The sequence below is a fragment of the Rhinolophus sinicus genome, chromosome 14, assembly GCF_057876585.1.
Source record: "Rhinolophus sinicus isolate RSI-liver-muscle chromosome 14, RSI-T2T, whole genome shotgun sequence".
In the NCBI taxonomy this organism is placed as follows: Eukaryota; Metazoa; Chordata; class Mammalia; order Chiroptera; family Rhinolophidae; genus Rhinolophus; species Rhinolophus sinicus.
Window position 1 is genome coordinate 74,800,786 of NC_142514.1, and position 25,211 is coordinate 74,825,996.

A 25,211-nucleotide genomic window follows, 5' to 3' on the forward strand; every position below is an offset into this window, starting at 1 on the left:
TCATGGGGAGAGGTGTATTTTCATGTGATTGCAATATTTACGAACTTACAAAAAGTACTTACTACTTGGAAATTTAGTTGCAGAAATAATATTGCTGGAAACATTCGAATGCTGGACTAATACAGTTAGAGAAATTATTTTAAAAATCTTTATTCAATTTATTCTCTACTTAACATAGTGCCAAGTTTCTCCTATTCCCTTTTCTTTACTAAAACTAATTACATAGTGAATTACATCTTCAAGTTGGTACAATTGTAAATGAAGGTCAGATTGTTGCATATAAATTATTTCAAGTCTAAAAAATAAAGCACAGATGTAGCCAGAGTGAACAAATATAGATGTGAAATAAACAGAAAGAAATTAACTTGTAGACAGTATGTAGCAACCCAATTTTTCAAGGAAAACAGATATTATCTTTTTATTTCCAGTTTTCTTCAACATTTCCTAGGTAAAGGATTCTCCTTGTTTTAAATATTACCTAGTTTGCCATTATTTGTCTATCTATCTATCTATCTATCTATCTATCTATCTATCTATCTAATAGGTGTATACTAATATTCACAAAAAATACTCTTAAATGTGCCTGATCCACATTATCCTCTTCCTAAATTATTTCACATCTGTGAACAAGCCATCTTTCCCTCATTTACCAATCAAGGGTACTGGCTGACTATTTCTTCGAACTCCAGGATCCATACCCCGACATTTAGAAAGTTTGTTCTGAGAACATTCACTACTTCCAGTTGGTAATGTGAAAGATGAAGTTTCTAGTCTACGGTTATGAGAATAATAACGGCACGTGTGCATTCAAAAAATATATTGAATATTAACTGTGATATCAAGATAAGTAAGACCCGAGCAGTCCTTATCACAGAGAAGGTAAAGTGGAGGATATGAACTTTAAACAAATCATTTTAAACCTGGTAAGCACTATCACAGACGTATGAAGAAAAAAATCAATGTCACTATGTGATGCAGAATGGTGAGAGGGGACGGCTGAAGAGATTTAAGCTAAAACATGAAGAGCCATGAATATCATATCACCCTATAGGCCTTTTCTACTTAGTGTGATCCATGGACCAGCAGTAGCAGCATTACCTGGGAGCTTAAAATGCAGATTCTCAGGCCCCATCCAAGACCTAGGAAACGAAATTTGCAAGTTAACAAAATCCCCAGGTGATCTGTATTGCACTTTAAAATGTGAGAAGCACATCGACAGGTCAGTGTTTCTTCACAGCAGCCCTGGCACAGGCATGTGAAAGAATGTGGGTATATAAACAAATACACACAGAACAGAGACAGAAAAAAAATGAGTAATATGGCAACAGCATTTTCTTAGGTAGTCCACTTATTTTCTCCTGTCCTTCTTCCTCTTTCTTGCCCTCTTACTATTAGCATTAAGAACTATAATAATAAGCAACTATTTATAAGTATTCTCAAAGCATCACACATTTAGCGTTACGTTATTTTGTTGATTCTCCATGCTGATTATCTAATAAGTATGCTTTACCCGTTTTCCAGGTAAGAAAACTGAGAATAAACAGCTTTCTTAAGGCCACAGAGCTAACAAACTATGAAAGCAGAATTTGACCCATTCTGTTCTTAACCAAAATGCCATAGTACCTTCTATTTTATCTGAATCACTGCTCTTATCACCCAGTGATATAATGGCTTACTTATAGATTGTAGACTATAAACTGCCTGGTTCTGTATTTTTTTGATCTTTCTATGCTTAATAGCTCCTGAAAAACAAGCCTGCATATATTTGGCTAATCTCAAAAGGTATTATAAATATAATAAAGGCATTTGACACTTAAATATTAAAATACTTTTTAAAAAATATCTAACAATATACTTGTTGCACACTACACCACACAAAAGTTAATGGCTTAAAACAATAATTACTGCTCACAATTCTGCAACCTAGGCAGTACTTTTGATGAATGTAGTGGCTGGAACATTCAATATGGCTTCTTTGTTCACATCTCAGCTGAGAAGCTAGAATATCTGTGGGCTGCCTACGCATTTCTCTTTGACCATATGACACTGTCAGTGGTATCGGACCTCCTCCCAAGGTGGCTCAGGGCTCCAAGCAACATTCCACAAGAATAAGCCCCAGTGTGTAAGTGCTTATCAAACCTCTGCTTGCATCACGCTTTCTAATATTCCACAGGCCAAAGCACGACATATGGCCAAGCTGATTGTCAGTATGGAAGGGGTCTATCTCCACAAAGCATGAATACTGGGAGGCCACCAAGTAACAGTCTACTAGGATTTTTCAGTAGTTTATCCACATGCTATTATGAGAGAAGAAAACAGGAAATGTTGATTCTCCAGATTCATTAACTCTTACATTATTCTAAAATATATTTATGAAATCTATAAGCAATCAACTAAGTTTAAATACATCAAAAACTTTTTAATGCCCAAAGTACAATTTGTCCATTGCACACATAGCACTTAAACCCTGAGTCAAATCCAACATTCTGCAAGTGGCAAGCAATATGATCCATTATAATTAATTATTAATCACTGGGACTTTTTCCCCTTTACTATCCACATGCTTGGGCTTCTTTTCTCTCCATTTTTCTGGTTTCATACTCTGGTTTTGAACTCTGACCCAGATCTCTTTGTTTTGATGGCTTTCTGGGCTACCCTTCTGGGTTTGGACTTTGGGTTCCACCACATTTCTGAGCTCTGATCATTTTATGTAACAGATGCATGCACACACCCTGTGTCAAACCTGACTCAGGAAACACTGCTACTATCCCTACCCCGATTACTGAAGCCTGTCACTTTACACCTACTGGGGACCGTATTTAGGGAAAGCAAATATATTCCAAATAAGATGACGATGTAGACAACCATTTATATAGCTTATATTGTCTATGCTTTGCTCTAAAAAGAAAATAGATCACACTACGAAGAATGTTTTTAAATAGATCTAAATTTCATAGAATTCTATTAATTTATAAGTTATGATTTTCATTCATGTATTCATTCAACAAATATTTATTATGGGCCTACTATCATGTTTTCCCGAAAATAAGACCTAGCCAGACAATCAGCTCTACTGCGTCTTTTGGAGCAAAAATTAATATAAGACCCGGTCTTATTTTATTATAATATAAGACCGGGTCTTATCTAACATAATATAACATAAGACCGGGTCTTACATTAATTTTTGTTCCAAAAGATGCAGTAGAGCTGATTGTCCGGCTGAGTCATATTTTCCGGGAAACATGGTATATGCCCTGTGCTATGCCAAGTTCTAAAATCCAGTGATGAGTAAAACAGGCATTCTCACTAACCTCTCAGAGTAAAGAGCAAACAAAGAAACGAAGAAACAAGTGGGTATCAAGTATAAATTATTTAAGTGCTTTGGAGGAAATAAACAGTGTGTGATAAGATAGAAAATAAGAGGGAAAAGACTCCCTTAAAAGGTTGGTCAGAGACAGGCCCTGTGAGAAGGTGTCATGTAAGCTGATACTTGAATACCAAAGAGATGGCCATGCAAAGACCATAGGTAAAGCCTTTCAAAGCAAGGGGAACAGCAAGGACTATGTTTACGAAACTAAGGAAGAGCAGTGGGATAATAGAAGGTTCCAGACAGTGTGGGGAGATGACCTTGGAGTGAAGAGTACAGTCAGGTCGTATGGGGCCCCGGGACTTCAATCAGAAGAGAACTTTTTTTTCCTCCCCATTCAATCCACCCAACACTTAGGAACTTAGTCTCTCCTCTTGTGAGGAGACCGCACTTCCAGCGACAACTTGCCTTTCCCTAAACTTCTCTCCCGTCCCGTGTCCGTCCCTGCCCCCCCAACAAAGCATGTGGTCTTAGTGCTATTATGAGGAGCTGAAGAAGTCACAGTGCAGTGATACGGAAACCAGGGTGGCGGCCAGGATCTGCTTAGGCTTCAGGTCCCTCATCTGGAAATGAATGGGTAAAGATAATAGCAAAAGTGTCCTGCTATTCTGCAATTCTTTGATTGATTTATAAAATTGTTATTAAACCTATAGGGCGAGGCAGGTGGCTTCCAGATTTCTCCTGAAGAAGCCTTCCTAAAATAGTTTATTATATTAAAAGTAAATTCTCAGAATGTCAGGCTGTTGTTCTATGATCAAACAGAATCCATCAATTCCAAAGTTAGGTACAAATAAATTGCAGTTTATCAAATGTTTCAAGTAATGACATGCCATATCTTAGTCAAGTAATAAAAGGTGACTCTATTTCAAATAAATGTGACTTAATTTTCTATACTGAAAAACTGATAATATGCAATTCCTTAAAGTGAAGTTTATTCTGTGTATGTAGCCTAACTAGAGTGATCTGTAGTTACAGAAAATTTACAAAATATTAAAAGCAGGAAAATGTTTAAAATATTCTTTGTCCCTCCAACAAAAGTAATATTTTGGCTCAATTTCTCCTTTTGTCCTGTACTTATTTCTTTTTGCTTACCCCTTATTAAAAATCGTTGTGATTGTATAGTACATATGATTTTACAACATGTTTTAAAACTAAAAATATGAAACAACATTTTCCAGGTTATTATAAAATTTGTAAACATTATTATTCACAATTGCATAATCCTCCACCATATCAAAATTAAGTGCTTTCCCAACTAGTAGAAATGTGGATTTCCAATATAGATCTAGCATTTCTTGAATTAATTCTTCTCAAATAAAGAGAAATACAAAAAGGGATACCTTATCTCAAAGAAATAAAGATATTTACAAAACTATACAAATTTACATATTCTTTCTATAGATATAAAAACAAATTAGCTAATTACTTCAATCATACTGATACAGTAAAAAAGTATTTCCACAATACACACATATCTGTTTTATAAAACATGTTTAAGGAAGTAAAATGCCTCTGATCTTCTAATTACAACAGTGTGATATTATGCATTGAGAGGCCCAACTCAAACTGAACAAAAGTGACACTTAAAGAGGGAAAACTCTATATAAACTTATAGATCAAAAAGAACTAGACTGCCCTTAAAAACAGACACTCCCAGTCTTCAGCCTAGAGCACAGAATCAGAACCTTCTGAGGTGGAGCCTAAGAAACTGTATTTTAAAGCACCCCAAAATAATCCTATGCAACGCTGGATGTGGGAAGAATGGATCTTGTCCACACACTACATCTATGACATGGGAAATACTGGCTCAGATTCTTACTTTATTTCCTTACAGAAATGGTACTTTTCTTTCACTTTCACTGAATATTTTGATCAAATGACTCAGTGTATTAATCAATACAGTTCTCCAGACAAAGGCTTCTCGACGTGGTCCTCACACACCTGCATCTGAGTCATTTGGAGTGAATCGTTTGAAAATGCAAATTCCTGGGCCTATGGCAGCCCAACTGAATTGGGAATCTGGCCAGGTATTTGCATTTTGAACACACACCCCAGAGGACCGGAGACTATTCCCAGAAACAGTAAAGTTTAAGACCCACGTCTAACAGATAATTACCATCTCATCATCATTTACCTTCCTTAACTACAATTCAACAAATGAAAAAGACCAATGTGGAGTGTATGGTCATCTAATCATTCATTCCGTCCCTTATTCATTCAGTTAATTCTTGCATCATACCTTTCTCATTCTTCCCCAATTATATTTTCACTGGTTAAATCCTCTCATGCCTTCTTTTGTTGACAGTAGCAGAAATGATTAACTAAAGGGCATATTTTTTAAAGTCAGCAATCTAAATCAAACTTTTCTTTCTTATATTACAAATAACAAGAAATGTGCTGGAATTCACCAAGAGAAATAAAAAATATAACTGAGAGCAACAAATAAAAAGAAATAAAGAAATTTATAACCTCTGCAGAACAGCCAAGGTCTCACTAACAAACATTTTTTTCATGCAGAAAATTGTGCTCGCCATACCTGACATTGTGCAAGCATGTTTACTGCAATTTAATATCCACACAAGCAGGAGAAGAAATTTAATAATTTTTCAGCTGGAATGAATTGACAGCCAGTGTTAGAAAACTGCAGACTCTGCAGAATCAATAAAGCTGCTGGCATCATAAAACAGTACTTTTGCCCAGAAAACATCTCACAAAGGTCAGGTTTACAAACCACCAGGTATCGGTATCACTTTCACATCTTTCCAGGGCTATTAAAATTCCATTAAACAACTTTCCAAAACTAACATGCAGTCTTTAAAGTTCACCAAAAGGATCCCAGAGACAGATCAGCCTCAGTTCAAACTCTGAAAGCAAACCCTTGGTTAACTTTTGTCCCCTTGTCACAAAAAATTGTTTGTAGAATTCCGTTTTGTAAAAGAACAACATCAAAGCAAATATATATTTATTTATAACTATAAACGTGGATCTAAGTGGATATAACCATTTAGTAAAATGACAGACACTTGTTAACATCAGGAAATAATTTCCAAAAGTAAATAATTTTTCTATTGCAAATCTTGGAAAGCCACCACCACTAAAATATCTGGTGTCATAAAATCAAGCCTGTGTTATAAGACCCAGTACTCAACTACGCCTGAAGAGCAGCTGAAACGAAGCAATATCTCTTGCCCACTTTAGAAATATAGCTTTTCCAGGCTATGTTTTCATTACAGGTTCCAAGTCACACATGGAATTTCATCAGGCATAATCAATTCAGGATTAGCCACTGATTCAACATTTATTGAGCACCTACTAAACCCATCTACACACTGTCACATATGCCTGCCCTGATGCCCTCTGGCTTAGTCTTCCAGTGACCCAAAACACAGACGGGCGGAATAGGGGAACATGTGCTACTGAGGATAACCTCTACCTCTGAGCAGAGATGCGTGGCAAGAGTCTTCCTCAAGTACTTCAGTTTTCCTCCAAAGGGCATAAACTTCATTATTTGCTTATTTGATCTCAAAAGCAGATGGATTTGCACTCAGTCAAAACAGAATATGGGCACCTTAGGACCTTGACAGAGAGCAAAGAACTCTGCTGCCCTACTCAGACCAACTGCTTGGCTGAAATCATTAGATTTATAGTGGAAAACAGGCAGGCTATTTGTTCTCTGAATCAGTGGTCTCCACATTTTGAAAAAATCACTTTTCTGAATTAAACAATTTAAGACTATATGTATAGTTGTGTATTTATTCATTATACCCACGCATCATTGTACTAATATATATGTACAATATAAAACATATACAAAAGAATGAAAATTTTAAAAGTTGAGGAAATACAAATAAATACAAATTCTAGTACCTGCTTCCTGCACTCTGATGTATCACGTCACAAAATGACCTTGTGTGTGCAAACCCTTGAGCAACTGTTAGCCTCTATGGTGTGATTGCAGGACTGCTGTGTGGAGCCCAATGGCTACGGAAGTGGGGCCGTATCACTAGAGACTCACAAATACTCAGAATGTATTGTCTTAGTCTCCCACGAAATCCCTTCAGAGTGTTTTGCTTTTCAGGGCATGGGTGAAAGATTTAATAAGGAATGCCAAAATAAGTACACAACTTGAAGAAACACAGTATGTGAATTTGAATGTTATAAGGATGCTGTTAAGACCTACTGCATCTGTCTGTACTTCTTATATAACTCCATGTGAAAATTATCTTTCTAACCTAATGTCAAACTCTTTTTTTTTCCTTATAGACAATAAGCTTTCAGGAAGTTCAGAGTCAAAACTGAAACTGCCTATGTAACTACGGCTTACTTTCCTGCGTTCCAAACCCACACCAAATCTTGATTTTGCTATTCTCATCTGTTTTCCCAGGTCTCATTATTTTACACATAATTTATACTTACTTACATATTTGCAAGTTATTCGGTAGAACACCATAGAGTAAAAACATAAAAGTCACCAGTAACAGTGGGGGATTAATTACACTCTAGTTTTCCTAAGGATGGATACAAAAAGGTATTCTCAGAAGCTCCAAGTTTTTTGTACTTTGGATTATATGAATTCTGAACTATGAAAACTCAAAGAATTAAGAACCAATGTCATACTGTAAAATAGCTTTGGGACTGCATCTTTATTATCCACAGCAAGGATAAGCTGTTTGCTCAATTATCAGCAAACCTTACCCATTGGCCTATCTTACTGGAAGAGGTAATAAAAGGCTGATTATAATAATGTACTGTTACCCCCACTTTTCTAAAGCACATGCCTTTTAGCAGAAACACAAACTATTTCTAAATAAATGCTCAATAAATATTTGTTGACTGATTGGAAAAATAACAGCTATGTAATTCCAATCGTTACTTCAGTTCAAGAGTCATTGTTCGGTTTCTTTCTTTCATAGACCTCTAGCATCACATAAACCTTAAAATGCAGAAAGACAAGTAGATTTCCTCTAGAATACTAAGCATGATCAAATGGCAGTGACTAACAAAACCATGTATTGACATGGATTCTGAGGAGAAACCCTGGTTGATTAGTGAAGAAGGCCAGGAGTTAGGAAAGGTGGAGGGGCAACACAGCGTTATCAATTTGCAGACACCACCCTAGGTAGATAACGGATATTTCCAAAATCCAAAGGAGCTTATTTAAGTTAAAAGGCTCAGTGATTTTTAATACCAAAAGACTTGCATCCTGCTTACGTGTACTTTAATTTTCATTAGCCCAACTTGCTACTCTGTCCTTCTAAACTAGGAGGAGCTCCGTGAAGACAAGGACCATGTCTTTTTCATCTTTTTAATTCCCACACAGCACAGTAAATAGTAAATGGCAGTTGACCCTTTCATGATACCTTGGGGATGACAGAAATCATTGAGCCTTCTAACTTAAATAAGCAATTTTTGTATCTCGAAACCATCCGTTAACTACTAGGGTAAGTCAGCAAATTAACAATGTCTCTACAATCACCTAAACTTGGCTCATTCTTTACTAGTCAACCAGGGTTACCTCCTCACAATCCCTCCCAATAGAGGTTGAGAGGGTCAGTTCATTTTGTAGCTCCAACCAGAGAATTATAAAAACTAACGGTTCTGAATTCTAGTTTTCAACTCTGGCTATACATTAGAATCACCTACACAGTACTGTAGAAAATGCAGCCTCCCCCCTTACTCAGAAATTATGACACAATCGTTAGAAATGAATGAAACACATACATAAGTTTGGTTTTGGTTTTATAAAATTGACAAGTGACTACAATGAACAGCCAGATGGAGAACAGTGATCTCTTCTAGATCAATAACAGATCCTAAAGACTACATACTTCTCTTATGGATTTCTGAGATGTATTAGCATATTAGAGACACCAGAAAGGCCTGCCATGAAGAATCTTATTTAAAGTTAGCTTTGCTCAAAGTTCACCATTGAACCTTTTCATCGTAACTCCTATTATAAATAAAGCTTTATTGGAACACAGCCACACCCATTATTTATGTACTGTTTATGGCAGTTTTCATGCTTCAAGGGCAGAAATGAACAGTTGCAACAGAGAGCACGTGGTTCACAGAGACTGAAATATTTACTATCAGGCCCTTTAAGAAAATGTCTGCCACCCCTGGGTTGCTGTGTTACAAAACATGCCAGAAAAATACTAATCTAAATTAGCCAATTCAGGCTGGATCCTAAAGGTCCTCAGGAAAGGTATCAGAGATAAGGGATCACTAAGCAGGCCTCCACCTCTACTTCAAACATGGCAGTTCTGCTCTTAACCTTTCAAATTTCAATTGGAGAAAGGTTTAAACATCACTGACTTAGAAACTCAGAGATGAGAATATACCAAACATCAAGTAAATTGTACTCAGCTTTGCCAAGGATAGCTTTAACTAACATTCTTGAAAACAAATTGATTAATCTCAGCTTATTTAAATTGTATTCCTGATAAAAACCATACGTTGCCGTGTATAATGCGCTCACGTATAATGTGCACCCACGTTTTTGGCCCAAACTTTCAGGGGGAAAAAACCTTTCATTTTAATTTTTTTAATTCAAATTTTTATTTGTTTACATTTAGGAACTTGTTTTTTGTATTATAAAGGAATTTTAGCATTTATTTTTTAACATATTATGGTACAAGAAATTTTATGTAACAAACAATAACAAAACACAAGAACAGATACAAGGTACAAGACCTTTTATGTACCGGTAACAAATTTACGATACTTACTCATCATAGAAGGCCAAGAACTCTTCGTCCTTGCAAGTTTGTCTTAAGGTCAACAAAACTGATTATCATATTCCAGGGTATTATTTGCGTATGGATATTGTTATGATTTCTACAGTTACACATTTAACTCATAAGCATAAATAAAAGAATTAAAAACATTTATACAGATACAGAATTAGTACTACCCATGTGTAATACGCATCCTTATTTTTCCCTCATAAATTTGGGCCAAAAAGAGCACATTATACACGGCAAAATACTGTAGCTATTTAGGCACTATATCGCCTATCAAATAATATGTTCTACATGCATTTATTTAGCTCTCCCATTAACATTATTTTCAAAGTTACATTTAATATTATATTTTGGGGTTTTGTAAGAATCAACATAAGAAAAAGCCATGCAGAGACTATATCTTGTATTTCTATGTATTACCAGCTAAAGGCATTTATATTTTATTATTCAATGCCTCTTAGAAAAAGATGTATGAAAATAATTCTTCTTACTGTTTACAGCCTAGAAACATGTACATTTCTCACTATAAACTACATACTTCCTTTTACACATTCATATCAAATGATATAAATGAAATAAATCACTCTTTTCCTTATTCTTCTGGAGAGCCTGGATTTAACAGTTGGTAAAATCATCTTCCCTCTTTCTAAACACAATACAGCATTTTATCCAGCTTTTATTTTCATGGTCTATTACATACAATTATTTAATGTAAGCTACTTGAAATCATTTTTGGGAGTTGACAATGTATAAAAAACATGTAAATTAACCATATTAATGTTTTAGAAGAAATAGATTACTCAATTTTATTTGAACACGGCACAAATGGAAAAATAAAGGAATAAAAGAGACATTTAAATAACTGCTTTATAAATTAACAAGATGCAATTATTGGTCTCTATTTGTTTGATCTTAATCAAAATTAACATATAATAATCATTGCTAAAGGTGATCAGTCAAATAAATGTGGCTTGATGTGAACCATACAACTCAACAATCTGAAGTTTATACATCCAAAAATCAAATATTGCTCATATCCTTTCCAATCTAAAAGAGTGGAAGCAATGTTTCCCAGTTGCATTTCATAATTAATCTTGTATACAACAGACGGCATCTTTGAAAGTCTTAAAATAAAACAGAATTCATTATTTTTAAAATTCCAATGTTAATACTAAAACCACTAAACATCAAGAAATTTCCTCTCTTCTTTGACTATTTCATCTTAATTTATTTACCTTTCCATAACCAGTGTATGCAACTTATCTTGCAGAGGTTTTTCAGATTTATGAGAGAGAAAAAAAGTAGCAACACACAAATGAGATCTAGCAAAGCACACGATAGCTATAAAAACAGCTCATCCATCATCTCTACATTGTGATTCCAGAGACAGCAGTGAAAGGTGTTGTTTCCACACCACTCACCCAGCACACTTAAAAAGGTTTGCTCCATCACTTATACAACTGAAACTGATTGATTAGCTGCTAGAGAAAAATCAATACAAATATGCTAGAAAACACTAGCTTGTAAATTCATTCTGGCCTCAACAAAGTCCTGGTCATTGCTTGACATGTTTTTCCAGATATCTAAAATGCAACCATGTCGAATCCCAGCCGCCTGACACTGTGATGCCCACGAATTTTTAAAACCTAAATCTTGGGAAAGGTGAGGGAGGACATGAGGGGGAAGGTTTCCCAACAGTTTGTTAGAACAATGAAATGACACCCAGAAGTTACCTGGTAAATCTTACACTCATAGGAAGAACTGCCCACAAAAATGATAAACACATTGAGAAGGTAAAAATAGTCAATGAAAATGTGAAGGGGTCCGGATTCAGTGAGAGAAAAAGAGGAAAAAAAAAAAAAATTAGGAAACCAGTTAAATAGAAGACATATTTGTAAAAGGAGAACTAAAGTTTGTATCTAAAAAGACAAACAATTTTCACTTTAATACTATCCATTTAAAAGTTAATGAGCTGTCTTTTTCATTTTTTTGGCAGCTGAATGTATAGTCAGCATATTTTTAGTGCTTTGGGAAGCCATTTACATTCAGAATAATTTCATGAATCGATTCTCAATGCTCCCCTGCCTTTGGGTTAGCCCTTAGTCTCTTCACATTCATTAGACTACTAAGAAATACATTTTTATGAATATGAAATATTTAATAAATATGTTCTTCAGAAGAAATTGTGATCTTAATTGTATCATATGACAGGCAACCTGGGTTCCAATCCCCATCCTACAATTGGTTTAGAGTTCTTAAAAATGACTTTGTATTTCTGACACACAGTCATTAAAAATTTTGAGAAAAAAAATCAAATGTAATTTTCAGGGTGGGAAATTTAATTTCCACTGACTTTAAACATAGCGATAAAATTTATTGGAAGCATATTTAGATTCTGCATCTTAATATAACCTTTCAAAGAACCGTAATGTTTATTTTTCATTATAGGGCAGATAATTTAATAATGGTAGAAGGCAATGTCTTTTGCAGGAAAAAAATAATGGACAAACTCAATGTCTTTAAAATGTGAGCTTATAGACTGATTTGTCCTATGGTGGAAAGGAATTATAAGACCGAGCAATTAAAAGCTGTCATTTGTTTCTAGTCATTCAATGTTTGTTACACTATTCCAATATTCTCACTCAAAATTAAATTTCTCTTTTTGGATTTACTTTAAATCCCTTCAGTTTAAGTAACATGTCTTCTTAGTAATAAGGATGCAGGCAATTACTTCATATAAGTTATCTCATATTCTACTGTGTTTCCCCGAAAATAAGACCTAGCCGGACAACCAGCTCTAATGCGTGTTTTAAGACCGGGTCTTATATAATTAATGTAATATAATATAACATAACATAACACCGGGTCTTAGATTAATTTTTGCTCCAAAAGACGCATTAGAGCTGATGGTCTGGCTAGGTCTTATTTTCAGGGAAATATGGTAACAACAAAACAACCGAATATCATAATAATGAGAAAACCATGGGTTGGAGAGGTCAGGTGCCTTGTTCAGACCATGTGGCTGGTAAGCAACAGAGCACGGTTTCAAATTCAAACACTTTTATGGCAAAGAGCATCAAATACTTCACGACTTAAAAGCTTCCTAAATAAAATGGCTTATCTGGAAAGTTATGACCTCATTATTTTACTAACAGTACCACATAGCAAGCAAATGACCTCACCTGTCCAAAAACTAGCATTCAGGTTCAACTCTAATATACAGATAACAAGACAACAGAAAAACCTTACATTGCAATCATTTCATGATCGGAAATAAAAAGGCACATAAATATCTATTGACAATGATAAATGTAATACAAATCTTATAAGTCACTAAGTCATTCCTAACCTCTGATATATTCTTCGAAGTACTCATCTTAAGTAGCCCAATCCACCTGGATATTTCAATGTTAACCACCAGGTAAAGTTTGACAGAAGTAACACATTGTACCTTTGTTTCTCAGAGGGCATTTTGAAAGAAAAATCAGAGAGCTAAGTTGGGTGGATATCTTTAGAATAATTCTATAATCATTTTATAGAAACTATGTTTACTCCTTTCTTTTTTTCCCCTCAAGTCACATATAATACACAAATGTGTTCATATTAAGTCACGAAGCAATTATATTGAAGTGTTAGTATAGGTTATAGGTGAGGATAGATATCAGGGAGCCAAGAAAATACTTTCACTTCCCACATGGTGATTTAATAGATTTATATTTTTCAAATAAATTTCAGAGTAAAATAAGAACATTTTCAAAAGTTATATGTAGTCGCACTTAAGAACGCATAATGTTAAAAAAGTACCTCAAAGGAATTAATTCACATGCCTTCCATTTGCAGTGTTTGCTGGATAGATCATATAGTTTTAATATCTCCATTACCTGACATATATTTTAAAAATTGCAATTTTATGTCCTTTTTGAAAAATCCTTGAAGTAGTTGTGGTAGAGAAGACAGCTACCCAGACTTTTCCTCAGATTGGATAATGACCTGGCTCTAAAATAGAACACTGACAAGAGTCAATGAGTTTCTTTTTATTTCTTGTTCAATACAAGTTGAATGGGAATGGAAGAGAGGACTGAATTAAGAATATAAAAGTAGGAAAAAAACATGGTGGGGGGGGAGTTAATAAATCACTCAAGAATATTTTTCTATTATCAAGAGCATTCCAAATTCTTGTTGATAAAAGCTTTACATAGACTAAATAAAGAAATGCGTTTTCAACTCATACTTTGAGGTTCAGGGTGTGAAAGTACTGAACACAGTACACCAAGTTATTCACTAAAAGGAAAAGTACATTGCCAATAACTATTAACCCACAACATTATGAAACAATAGATTATCTCATGTTGGGTGTTAAAAAAACACATTAATGTTACATACACATATTATAAACAAAGACAGAAGTGGAAGTTCATGGTTTAAGCAGTTATGTGTCAATGCAATCATGACTCACATAAAAGATAAGTCTTACTATGTGCTGATAAATACTTAGATAATAACATTTTCTAGCAAGTGATGATTCAGAAGTAGCTGGCCACCCACACAAAGATTCATTGGTACTAATAGGAACACTTAACAGTTCTATTTTCTAAATGGTCCAAAAATGACAAAAGAAAGAAGAAATATTAACAAGTGTATTGCTCAGTTCACAAAAGTCTTAACTAATATAAGAAGGTCATTTCTTTTCTTTTTGTCTTTTCCATGGAATCTAAAGATGGGTCATAAAGTTCAAATTATGTCACTTACCTTAGAGTCAGAATAAAAAAATGAAAGAATGGTGAAAGAAGAGTAATATGAATACTGTAACCTGATTGGTTGAATCTAGCAACATCTTCTATTAGATAAGGTGAAATATTTGCAAATTCTTCAGAATGCTAAGAAGCACGTATGCAAAGTGAAATGTTACTTAAAAGACTACTATAATTTATTAAGAAGACTAAAACTGTACATAATTCTAGAGACACTCTTACCTTGAAAAGACTGCTTGGCTCTATCTATTAGTTCATCAATTGGATAACTGGCCAAATTTCCTCTGGCATGTTTAGTTTTGCAGTAGGTACAAGCATTGAGACACCTGTTCAAATGATAGCAATAAACTATAATAAAGACAGTGCATACTTAATATGGGAAAAATAAAAATAAACACACACCAAAGTACTACTTTAGTAATATTTACCAGTTTATATAAATAAAACACAAATATCTACCATAGTTCGTATTTATTTTCTTTCCACCAGGCACAGAAATTTGCAATTATTTAAGTTTCAACTATTCAAGAATGGTTGTACACATTATATAATATTGTCATCAAATGCACATATTCATGAGGAACAAAGTTTATAAATGCTTAAAAAGACTAATCAAAACAAATTCAAGACTAATATTGTTTTTAAACCACTGGCATTTTGTAAACGATCATAAAAATAAAATTTTTGTGTCTCCTGTATATACCATGTTATTCAGAAATGATAAAGCATATTCACTTAATTTTTAACTAATATGACAATAAATAGGCAACATAGCATTCTCATAAAAAAGTACACCCTTAGAAATTTTCCGATAATATTTTTCAATCCTTCAAATCAGAAAAAAATATAAAAACATGTCCAATGAATGCTCTCTAGGATGAGGGCAAAGAAGTAGCATGACAACATTAGTTTTGAAAAATTAAAAAATAGAATTATTTCCCAATAATCTTTAAACATGATAGATAATTTGTCTTTTAAAAACTAAAATGTTGGTTCTACTCTTGTAATTTAAAAATAACATTAATTTTCTTATTATAAAATAAAAAGAAACACATAATAACATAGGCCTATGCCAAAAAAGATAAGTCTCAAGAACAATGAAAAACAAAACAAAATCTCTTCAGTGATTCAATTGCTACAAGCAGCAAGTTTTTAAATGCTTTAAAATTTTACAAATGCTTTAAAATTTCAAAGTGAGAAAAAGTGAACTTTTAATAATTATACCTACCAACTTGTAATTTTGTTAATATCAATCACTGTATTTAGCAATGTTTAATTTCTGATGATTTTTGCATGGGACTCTTAAGTAACATATATTTTGATTTTTATTGTTCAACCGACGACATAATCTTAAAAAGCTAACATTCCTTAATTCCTAAGTCATTTACATTTTTTAAAAAATGAAACAAAAATTGTGTCTTCTCTTTCGTGAATAGAGACTCTAGTCTCACAGTTGTTGAGTGTCTTCTCTTTTCAATTTCTATCCATTCCAAAACAAAACCAAAAAAAGGAGAAAACTGTTTTTATTTGTGTCTACTTGGGTGAGTAACTCACTTTTGTTTAGCCCCAATTGAGCACCAGACACGTTTCTAGATGTTTTACACAAATTATCTCATTGGATGCTTCTAGACATGGGTGCCACTATGTCCATCTTACAGAGAAAGAACCTACTTCAAAAAAGTCAGATAATACAGGTAATACCACAGAAATACAAAGAATCATAAGACCTGTAAGATGCCAAAAAAATGAACAACCCAGAAGAAATGATAAATTCCTGGAAACATACAACCTACCAAGATTGAATCATGAACAGAAAATCTAAAACAGATCAATAATAAGTAAGGAAACTAAATAAGTAATCACACACTTCTGAACCAAAAAAAGCCCAGGACCAAATGGTTTCACTGGTGAATGTTACCAAAGATTTAAAAAATTAATGCCATGATGTCATAAAAATGGTGGCATGAGGTAAGCCTCTTGAAATCTCCCGTGGAATTTACAACAAATTGAACAACTATAATTCCACAAAGGACTCCTTGCACAGCAGACAGGCAAGACTAAGAGGAGCACAACTGAAATCATCTAAAGGTGGGCAAATTGCGCGAGCAGGGGAGGAGGCAAGGGAGAAGTGCTGAGACGGGGCCGTGCAGGCGCAGGATGCAGACCTAGCTCAGTGTTCTGAGCTCGCTGCATTTCGGAACTACCACAGCAGCAGGAGAGGGAAGAACTCAGACTGCTAGGACTCCGCTTATTGCCCACAGGGCTGAGGGGACAGCATATAACACGGCTGAACCCAACGCTCATGGCAGAGACCTCGGAGGGAAGAAGGCTGAAAACGGTGGTTTAACCCTTCACTGCAGAACAGAGAATGGAAGCCTTAGGCACTGAGCCTAGCTGGCCCTTCCTTACCCTCCCAGAGCTCACCCCACTCTCACCTGCCCAGTGCTAGAAGTGGAACAGTAGCAATGTCCGATCAAAAAAACATACTTGTACAACTGAGAAATGTGGTCCCCAGACACGGATTTGTGGCCCAACCAGTTCCGGCAAAGGGAAGGGACCCGTGGAAGCAGGACTGACTGTGAAGGTGGTCGCTGCCATTGCTATGGGACACCTCTCACAACCCACCCTGCCCCTATCCTCACCTATCTCGGCAGATCCTTGCAGGAGTAAACAGTTGCTGAAACATACAAGCTCTGAATCTGCAGGAAGAGCTTTGAAACTTCAGAAACTCTCCACATCCCCCCACTGGAGTTGGTGTCCTATGACCCAGGCGAACTGTTCACAGAGGAGAAACCGCCTTCCAGGAAATCCCACCATTGTGTGAGAAGCCAGAATAGTGCAGAGAAAATATAATACTACAGTGTGAGAGAGAATAAAAGACTGCAGTCAGAGAGAAAATAAAGCATTCTACCAACACCTATTGGAAAACAAAAGAAAGACCTCTTTCTATCAACCTGTTGCAGAAGCCACTCCTGTAGATGTCTAGGAAGATAAATTATAAATCATTAATTGCCATGAATAACCAAGGTAACAAAGAGCTCAGGAAGAAAATGAAAAGTCTCCAGAAAATGAACTTAAAGACATGGAAATATCTGACTTAAATGATAGAGAGTTCAAGACCGTAGTTCTTAAAAAACTCAACGAGATGCAAGAAAACACAGACAGGCAGTTTAATGAATTCAGAAACACAATCAAAGAACAAAATGAACATTTTACCAAAGAGATTGAAATTTTTAAAAGGACCAAATAGAATTTCTGGAGATTAAGAAGTCATTAAAAGAAATGAAGAATGAAATTGCCAGCTTAGGTAGTAGAGTTGACCAGATGGAGGAAAGAATCAGTGACATTGAAGACAGATATCTGGAAATGACACGGATAGAAGAAAAAAGAGACTTGAGACTTAAAACAAATGAAAGAACTCTACAAGAACTTTCTGACTCCATCACAAAGAACAATATACAAATAGTGGGGATACCAGAAGGAGAAGAAAGAGAGACGGGAACAGAGAGTATATTCAAATAAATAGTCAACAAGAACTTCCCAAACTTTTGGAAAGAATTGGATCCTCAAATCCAAGAAGCAAACAGAACACCTAATTACCTCAACCCCAACAGGCCTTCTCCAAGGCCTTGTATTGAAGCTGTCAAAAATTAATGACAAAGAAAGAATCCTCGAGGCAGCCAGGGAAAAGAAGATGGTAACCTACAAAGGAAAGCCCATTAGATTATCATCAGATTTTTAAGCAAAAATTCCACAAGCCAGGAGGGAGTAGAATGAAGTATTCAAACTATTGAAACAGAGAAATCATGAGCCAAGAATAATATACCCAGCAAAGATATCCTTTAGATATGAAGGAGGAATAAAGACTTTTCCAGACATACAGAAACTGAGGGAATTTTCTAACATATGACCTGCACTACAAGAAATATTGAAGGAGGCTATCTGAGCAGCATAAACAGGACTAATTTGTGCAAATAAAAGGGGGAAAAGTAAAGCCCTGAATTGGAACGTGGGAATGGAGAAAGTAAGCATGCTGAAAAAAAAGGAAAATTCTACATATGAAACTTTCTTTTAAATAAACCACTCAAAAAAAAAAAAAAAATCGAGAACTGATATAACGTAATAAAACAAGAAAAAGAGGGAAAAATCATGGAATACCACCACACGGAAATAATAGACAACAAAAAGGTAAAGAAATAATGGAGAAACAGTCTTACCAGAAAACCAAAGATAGAATGATAGGAAATTCTCACATATCAATAATCACCCTAAATGTAAATGGACTGAACTCACGAATAAAAAGGCACGGAGTAGCAGATTGGATCATAAAACTAAACTCAACCATATGCAGCCTCCAAGAGACACAACTCAGCTACAAGAACAAACATAGACTCAAAGTGAAAGGATGGAAATTGACACTCCAAGCAAATGGTGTCCAGAGAAAAATCAGGTGTAGTCATATTGATCTCAGATGAAACAGACTTCAGGATAAAAAAGGTAACAAGAGACAAAGATGGACATTTCATAATGATAAAGAGGACTATACAACAAGAAGACATAACAGTCATCAATATTTATGGCCCCAATCAGGGAGCACCGAAATATACCAAGCAACTACTAACAGAACTAAAGGGAGAAATTGACCAAAACACAATTATACTAGGGGACCTAAATACATCATTGACAGCAATGGATAGATCATCCAAACAGAAAATAAATAAAGTAATAGCAGCCCTAAATGGCACATTAGATGAAATGGAGATAATTAACATTTACAGAGCACTTCATCCTAGAACATCAGACTACACATTTTTTTCTAGTGTACATGGAACATTCTCAAGGATAGACCATATATTGGGACTTAAAATCAGCCTCAGCAAATTTAAGAAGACTGAAATCATACCAAACATGTTCTCTGATCACAAGGCTTTGAAATTGGACACCAACTGCAAAAAGAAAGCAGGAAAAAACACAAATATGTGGAGATTAAACAACATACTTTTAAAGAAGGACCAGGTCAAAGAAGAAATAAGAGGAGAGATCAAAAGATACATAGAAACAAATGAGAATGAAACTACATCCTACCAAAATTTTTGGGATGCAGTGAAAGCAGTTTTAAGAAGAAAATTTATCTCATTACAGGCCTATCTCAAGAAACAAGAAACATCCCAGATAAATAACCTCATGTTACACCCTAAAGAACTAGAAAAAGGATAACAAACGAAACCCAAGGTCAGCAGAAGAAAGGAAATAATAAAAATCAGAGCAGAACTAAATGAAATAGAAAACAAAAAGACAATAGAAAAAAATTAACGTGATGAAGAGCTGGTTCTTTGAAAAGATTAATAAAATTGACAAACCATTGGCTAGACTCACTAAGATAAAAAGGAAAAAGACACTAATAAACAAAATCAGTAATGAAAGAGGGGAAGTTTTCACAGATGCCACAGAAATACAAAGGATCATCCAAGAATACTATAAGGGACTATATGCCACCAAATTCAACAACCTAGAAGAAATGGACAAGTTCTTAGAAACATATAGCCTTCCTAGGCTGAATCACGAAGAACTGGAAAATCTAAATAGACCAATCATTCACCCGAATCAGTCACCCGAAACCTTCCCAAAAGCAAAACTCCAGAACTAGGTGGTTTCAATAGTGAATTCTACCAAACCTTGACAGAGGATCTAATACCTGTCCTACTCAAACTCTTCCAAAAAAACTGAAGAAGAGACAGTACTCCCTAATTCATTTTATGAGGCCAAATTTACCCTGATACCAAAAACTAGTAAGGATAACACAAAAAGATATTGGATGACTATCTCTGATGAATACAGATGCAAAAATCCTAAACAAAATTCTAGCAAATCGAATGCAACAATGCATTAAAAGATTATTCATCATGACCAAGTGGGGTTCATCCCAGAGATACACGGATGGTTCAACATATGCAAATCAATCAATGTGATACATCACATAAATAAAATAAAGGACAAAAATCATATGATTACATCAACTGATGCAGAAAAAGCATTTGAGAAGATACAACATCCACTTATGATTAAAACACTTAGTAAAATAGGTATAGAAGGAAAATACCTTAACATAATAAAGGCCATATATGACAAACCCTCGGCTAATATCATAATTAACAGTGAAAATCTGAAGCCCTTTGCTCTATATTCAGGAACACAACAGGGCTGTCCCCTATCACCTCTGGTTTTCAACACAGTGTTGGAAGTCCTCGCCAGAGAAATCGGGCAAGAGAAAGATGTAAAAGGTATCCAAATTGGGAATGAAGAAGTTAAAATTGTTACTCTTTGCAGGTAACATGATGCTATATATAGAGAACCCTGAGACTCCACCAAAAATGTATTAGAAACAATAAACGAATACAGTAAAGTTGCCGGCTATAAAATCATCATACAAAAGTCCACTGCATTCCTTTATAACAACAATGAAATCTCAGAAAAAGAAATAAAAAAAAAATTCCTTCTGCAATTGCAAAAAAAAGAATAAAATACCTAGGAATAAACTTAACAAGGATGTGAAAGACCTATATGCTAAAAACTATAAGGCATTTTTAAAGAAATTGAAGAAGACACAAAGAAATGGAAAGATATTCCGTGTTCATGGATTGGAAGAATCAACATAGTTAAAGTGGCCATATTACCCAAAGCAATAAATAGATTTAATGCAATCCCCATCAAAATTCCAATGGCATTTTTTTAAAGAAATAGAACAAAAAATCATCAGATTTGTATGGAACCACAAAAGACCCTGAATAGCCAAAGCAATCTTAAGAAAAAAGAACAATACTGGAGGTATCATACTCCCTGACTTTAGCTTGTACTACAGGGCTACAATAATCAAAACAGCATGGTATTGGCAGAAAAACAGACACAAAAACCAATGGAAGAGAACTGAGAACCCAGAAATAAACCCACATAAATATGGACAGATAATTTTTGACAAAGAAGCAAAAAACACACAATGGAGAAAAGACAGCCTCTTCAATAAATGGTGCTGAGAGAACTGGAAAGCCACGTGCAAAAGAATGAAACTGGACTGCTATCTGTCACCATGTACCAAAGTTAATTCAAAATGGATCAAAGACCTAAGCATAAGACCTGAAACAATAAACTGCATAGAAGAAAACATAGGTACTAAACTTATGGACCAAACATAGGTACTAACCTTATGGTTCAAAGAGTATTTTATGAATTTGACTGCAAAGGTAAGTAAAGTAAAAGCTAAAATAAATGAATGCGATTAAATCAAACTTAAAAGCTTCTGTACAGCAAAAGAAACCATTGACAAAGTAAAGAGGCAACCAACTAAATGGGACAAGATTTTTGCAAACAGCGCATCTGATAAGGGGCTAATATCCAAAATATACAAGGAACTCATACAACTCAACAACAAAAGAACAAACAACCCAGTTGAAAAATAGGCAGAGGAAGAAACATTTCTACAAAGAGGACATACAGATGGCAAATAGACATGAAAAAATGCTCAACATCACTAATCATCAGGGAAGTGCAAATACAAACCACAATGAGATATCACCTCACCCCAGTTAGAATGGCTATCATCAACAAGACAAATAGTAACAAGTGTTGGAGAGGCTGTGGAGAAAAAGGAACCCTCACACACCTTTGGTGGGAATGCAGATTGGTGCAGGTGCTATGGAAGGCAGTGTAGAGGTTCCTCAAAAAATTACAAATAGAATTACCATATGACCCAGCAGTACCTCTCCTGGGTATCTACCCAAAAAATCTGAAAACATTTATCCATAAAGACATGTGTGCTCCAATGTTCATTACAGCTTTATTTATAGTGGCCAAGACATGGAAACAACCAAAATGTCCTTTGATAGATGAATGGATAAAGATGTTGTGATATATATACACAACGGAATGCTATTTGGTGGTAAGGAAAGATGAAATAGTACCATTAGTGACAACATGGATGGATCTTGAGATTATAATGCCAAGCAAAATAAGTCAGACAGAAAAAGTAGAGAACCATATTATTTCACTGATATGTAGTATATAAAACTGAAAACAACAAAATAATAAGACAAACAAATGAAGGAACAAAAACTCATGGACATAGACAATAGTTTAGGGGTTACCAAAACTATCGGTGAGCAAGGGGAGAGGGGGTTCTAGAAGAGGGTAAACAGGGTCTAATATATGGTGATGGAAAGAGAACTGACTCTGGATGGTGAACACACAATGTGAAATACAGATAATATATTACAGAATTGTACATCTGAAATCTATGTAACTTTACAAACAATTGTCACCCCAATAAACTTTAATTAAAAAAAAAGTAATCCCAATTCTTTCTAAACCCTTCCAAAAAATAGATGAGGGGGAACACTTCCAACACATTTTATGAGGCCAGTGTTATACTAATATAAAAGCCAGATACAGAAACTACAAAAAAAGTAAACTATAGGCTAATATACCTTGTGAATATTGATGCAAAAATTACCAACAAAATACCAGAAAACTGAATTCAACAGCATCTGAAAAGCATCATACACCCTGATTAAGTTGAACTCACCCCTGGGATATGAGGGCAGTTCAACATACAAAAATCAGTAAGTGTGATATATCATATTAATCAAATGAAGGATAAAAAATACATGATCCTCTCAATAGGTACAGAAAGAACATTTGACAAAATTCAACATCCATTTATGATCAAAAGAAACTCTCAACATATTGGGTGTAGAAGGAATGTACCTCAACATAATAAAGGACATATATGATTGGCCAACAGCCAACATCATACCCAATGGTGAAAGGTTCAAAACTTCTCCTTGCAGATCAGAAACAAGGAGTCCACTCACTACTCCTACTCAACACAGCACGGGAAGTCTTAGCCAGAGTAATCAGGCAAGAAAAAGCAATAAAAATCATCTGAATCAGAGAGGGAAGAAATAAAACAGTCTGTCTGCAGATGATACAATGTTATATATGAATATGTATGTATGTATATGTGTATATATATTCCTAAACATTACACCAAAAAAACTGTTGGATCTAATCAACAAATACAGTCAAGTCACAGGATACAAAATTAACATAACCAGTAGTTTCTACACACTAACAACAATTTATGTAAAAAAGAAATTAAGAAAATGATTCCATTTATAAAAACAATAAAATACTTAGGAAAAAATTAACAAAGGAGGTAAAAGTTCTGTACACTGAGGAAAAAAATTAACAAAGGAGGTAAAAGACCTGTACACTGAAAACTACAAAACAATACCGAAAGAGATGAAAAAAACACCCGAAAATAATTGGAAAGATATCCTGCGCTCATGGATTAAAAAATTTAATATTGTTAAAATGTCCATACTACCCAAAGCCACCTACAGATTCAATGCAATCCCTATGAAGATTCCAGTGGCATTTTTTACCGAAAAAAAATATCTTCAAATTTGTTTGGAAGCACAAAAGACCCAAAACAGCCAAAGACATACTGAAAGAGAAGAACAAAGCTGCAGTCATCCCACTTCCTGATTTCAAATTTTATTACAAAGCTATACTAAACAAAACAGTATAGTACTGGCATAAAAAGACAAACAGAGCGATGCAAGAGAATCAAGAGCTCAAACAAATGCATGCATATACAATCAACTAATATTTCACAAAGGGCCAAGAATATTCAATGGGGAAAAGAGAGCGTACTCAGTAAATGGTGCTGAAAAAATTGGACATTCACGTGTGATAAAATGAAACTAGATCACTAACTTATACCACTCACAAGAATTATCTCCAAATGGATTAAAGACTTAAATGTTAAGACCAGAAACCATAAAACTCCTAGGAAAAAAAAAATAGGAAAAAGCTCCTTGAACTTGAGCTTGAAAATAATGTTTTGGATGACACCTAAGGAACAAACAACAAAAGCAAAAATAAACAAATAGAACTAAGTCAAACTGAAAGCTTCTGCACACTAAAAGAAATAGTCAACAAAATGAAAAGGCAACCTATGAAATGCGAGAAAATATTTGCAAACCACATATTTAGTAAATGATTCATAATATTTGCTTATTATTCCAAAATAAGGAAATTCATAATATCTGATAAAAGGTTAATTTCCAAAGTATATAAGGAACTGATACAATTCCATAGCAAGAACACAAATAATGCAATTTAAAAAAAATGGCCAAAGAATTTGAATAGACATTTTTCTACAGAAGATATGCAAATGACCAACAGTACATGAAAAGATGCTCAACATCACTAATCATCAAGGCAATGCAAATCAAAACCACAATGAGATATCATCTCACGCCTGTTAGAAAGGCTAGTACCAAAAAGACAAGA

The 25,211-nt window shown here is 34.7% G+C and overlaps 1 protein-coding gene across 4 annotated transcripts in view; it reads right to left on the bottom strand.

Annotated features, from left to right (window-relative positions):
• CDKAL1 (CDKAL1 threonylcarbamoyladenosine tRNA methylthiotransferase) overlaps positions 1–25,211 on the bottom strand; it is a 616,068-nt gene that overhangs the window by 310,542 nt on the left and 280,315 nt on the right. For all 4 annotated transcript variants that reach the window (XM_019734280.3, XM_019734279.3, XM_074335173.2 and 1 more), the window contains exon 9: positions 15,084–15,187. In XM_019734280.3, coding sequence (XP_019589839.3) covers positions 15,084–15,187 — 104 coding nt within the window. The remainder of the gene's footprint in view (positions 1–15,083; positions 15,188–25,211) is intronic.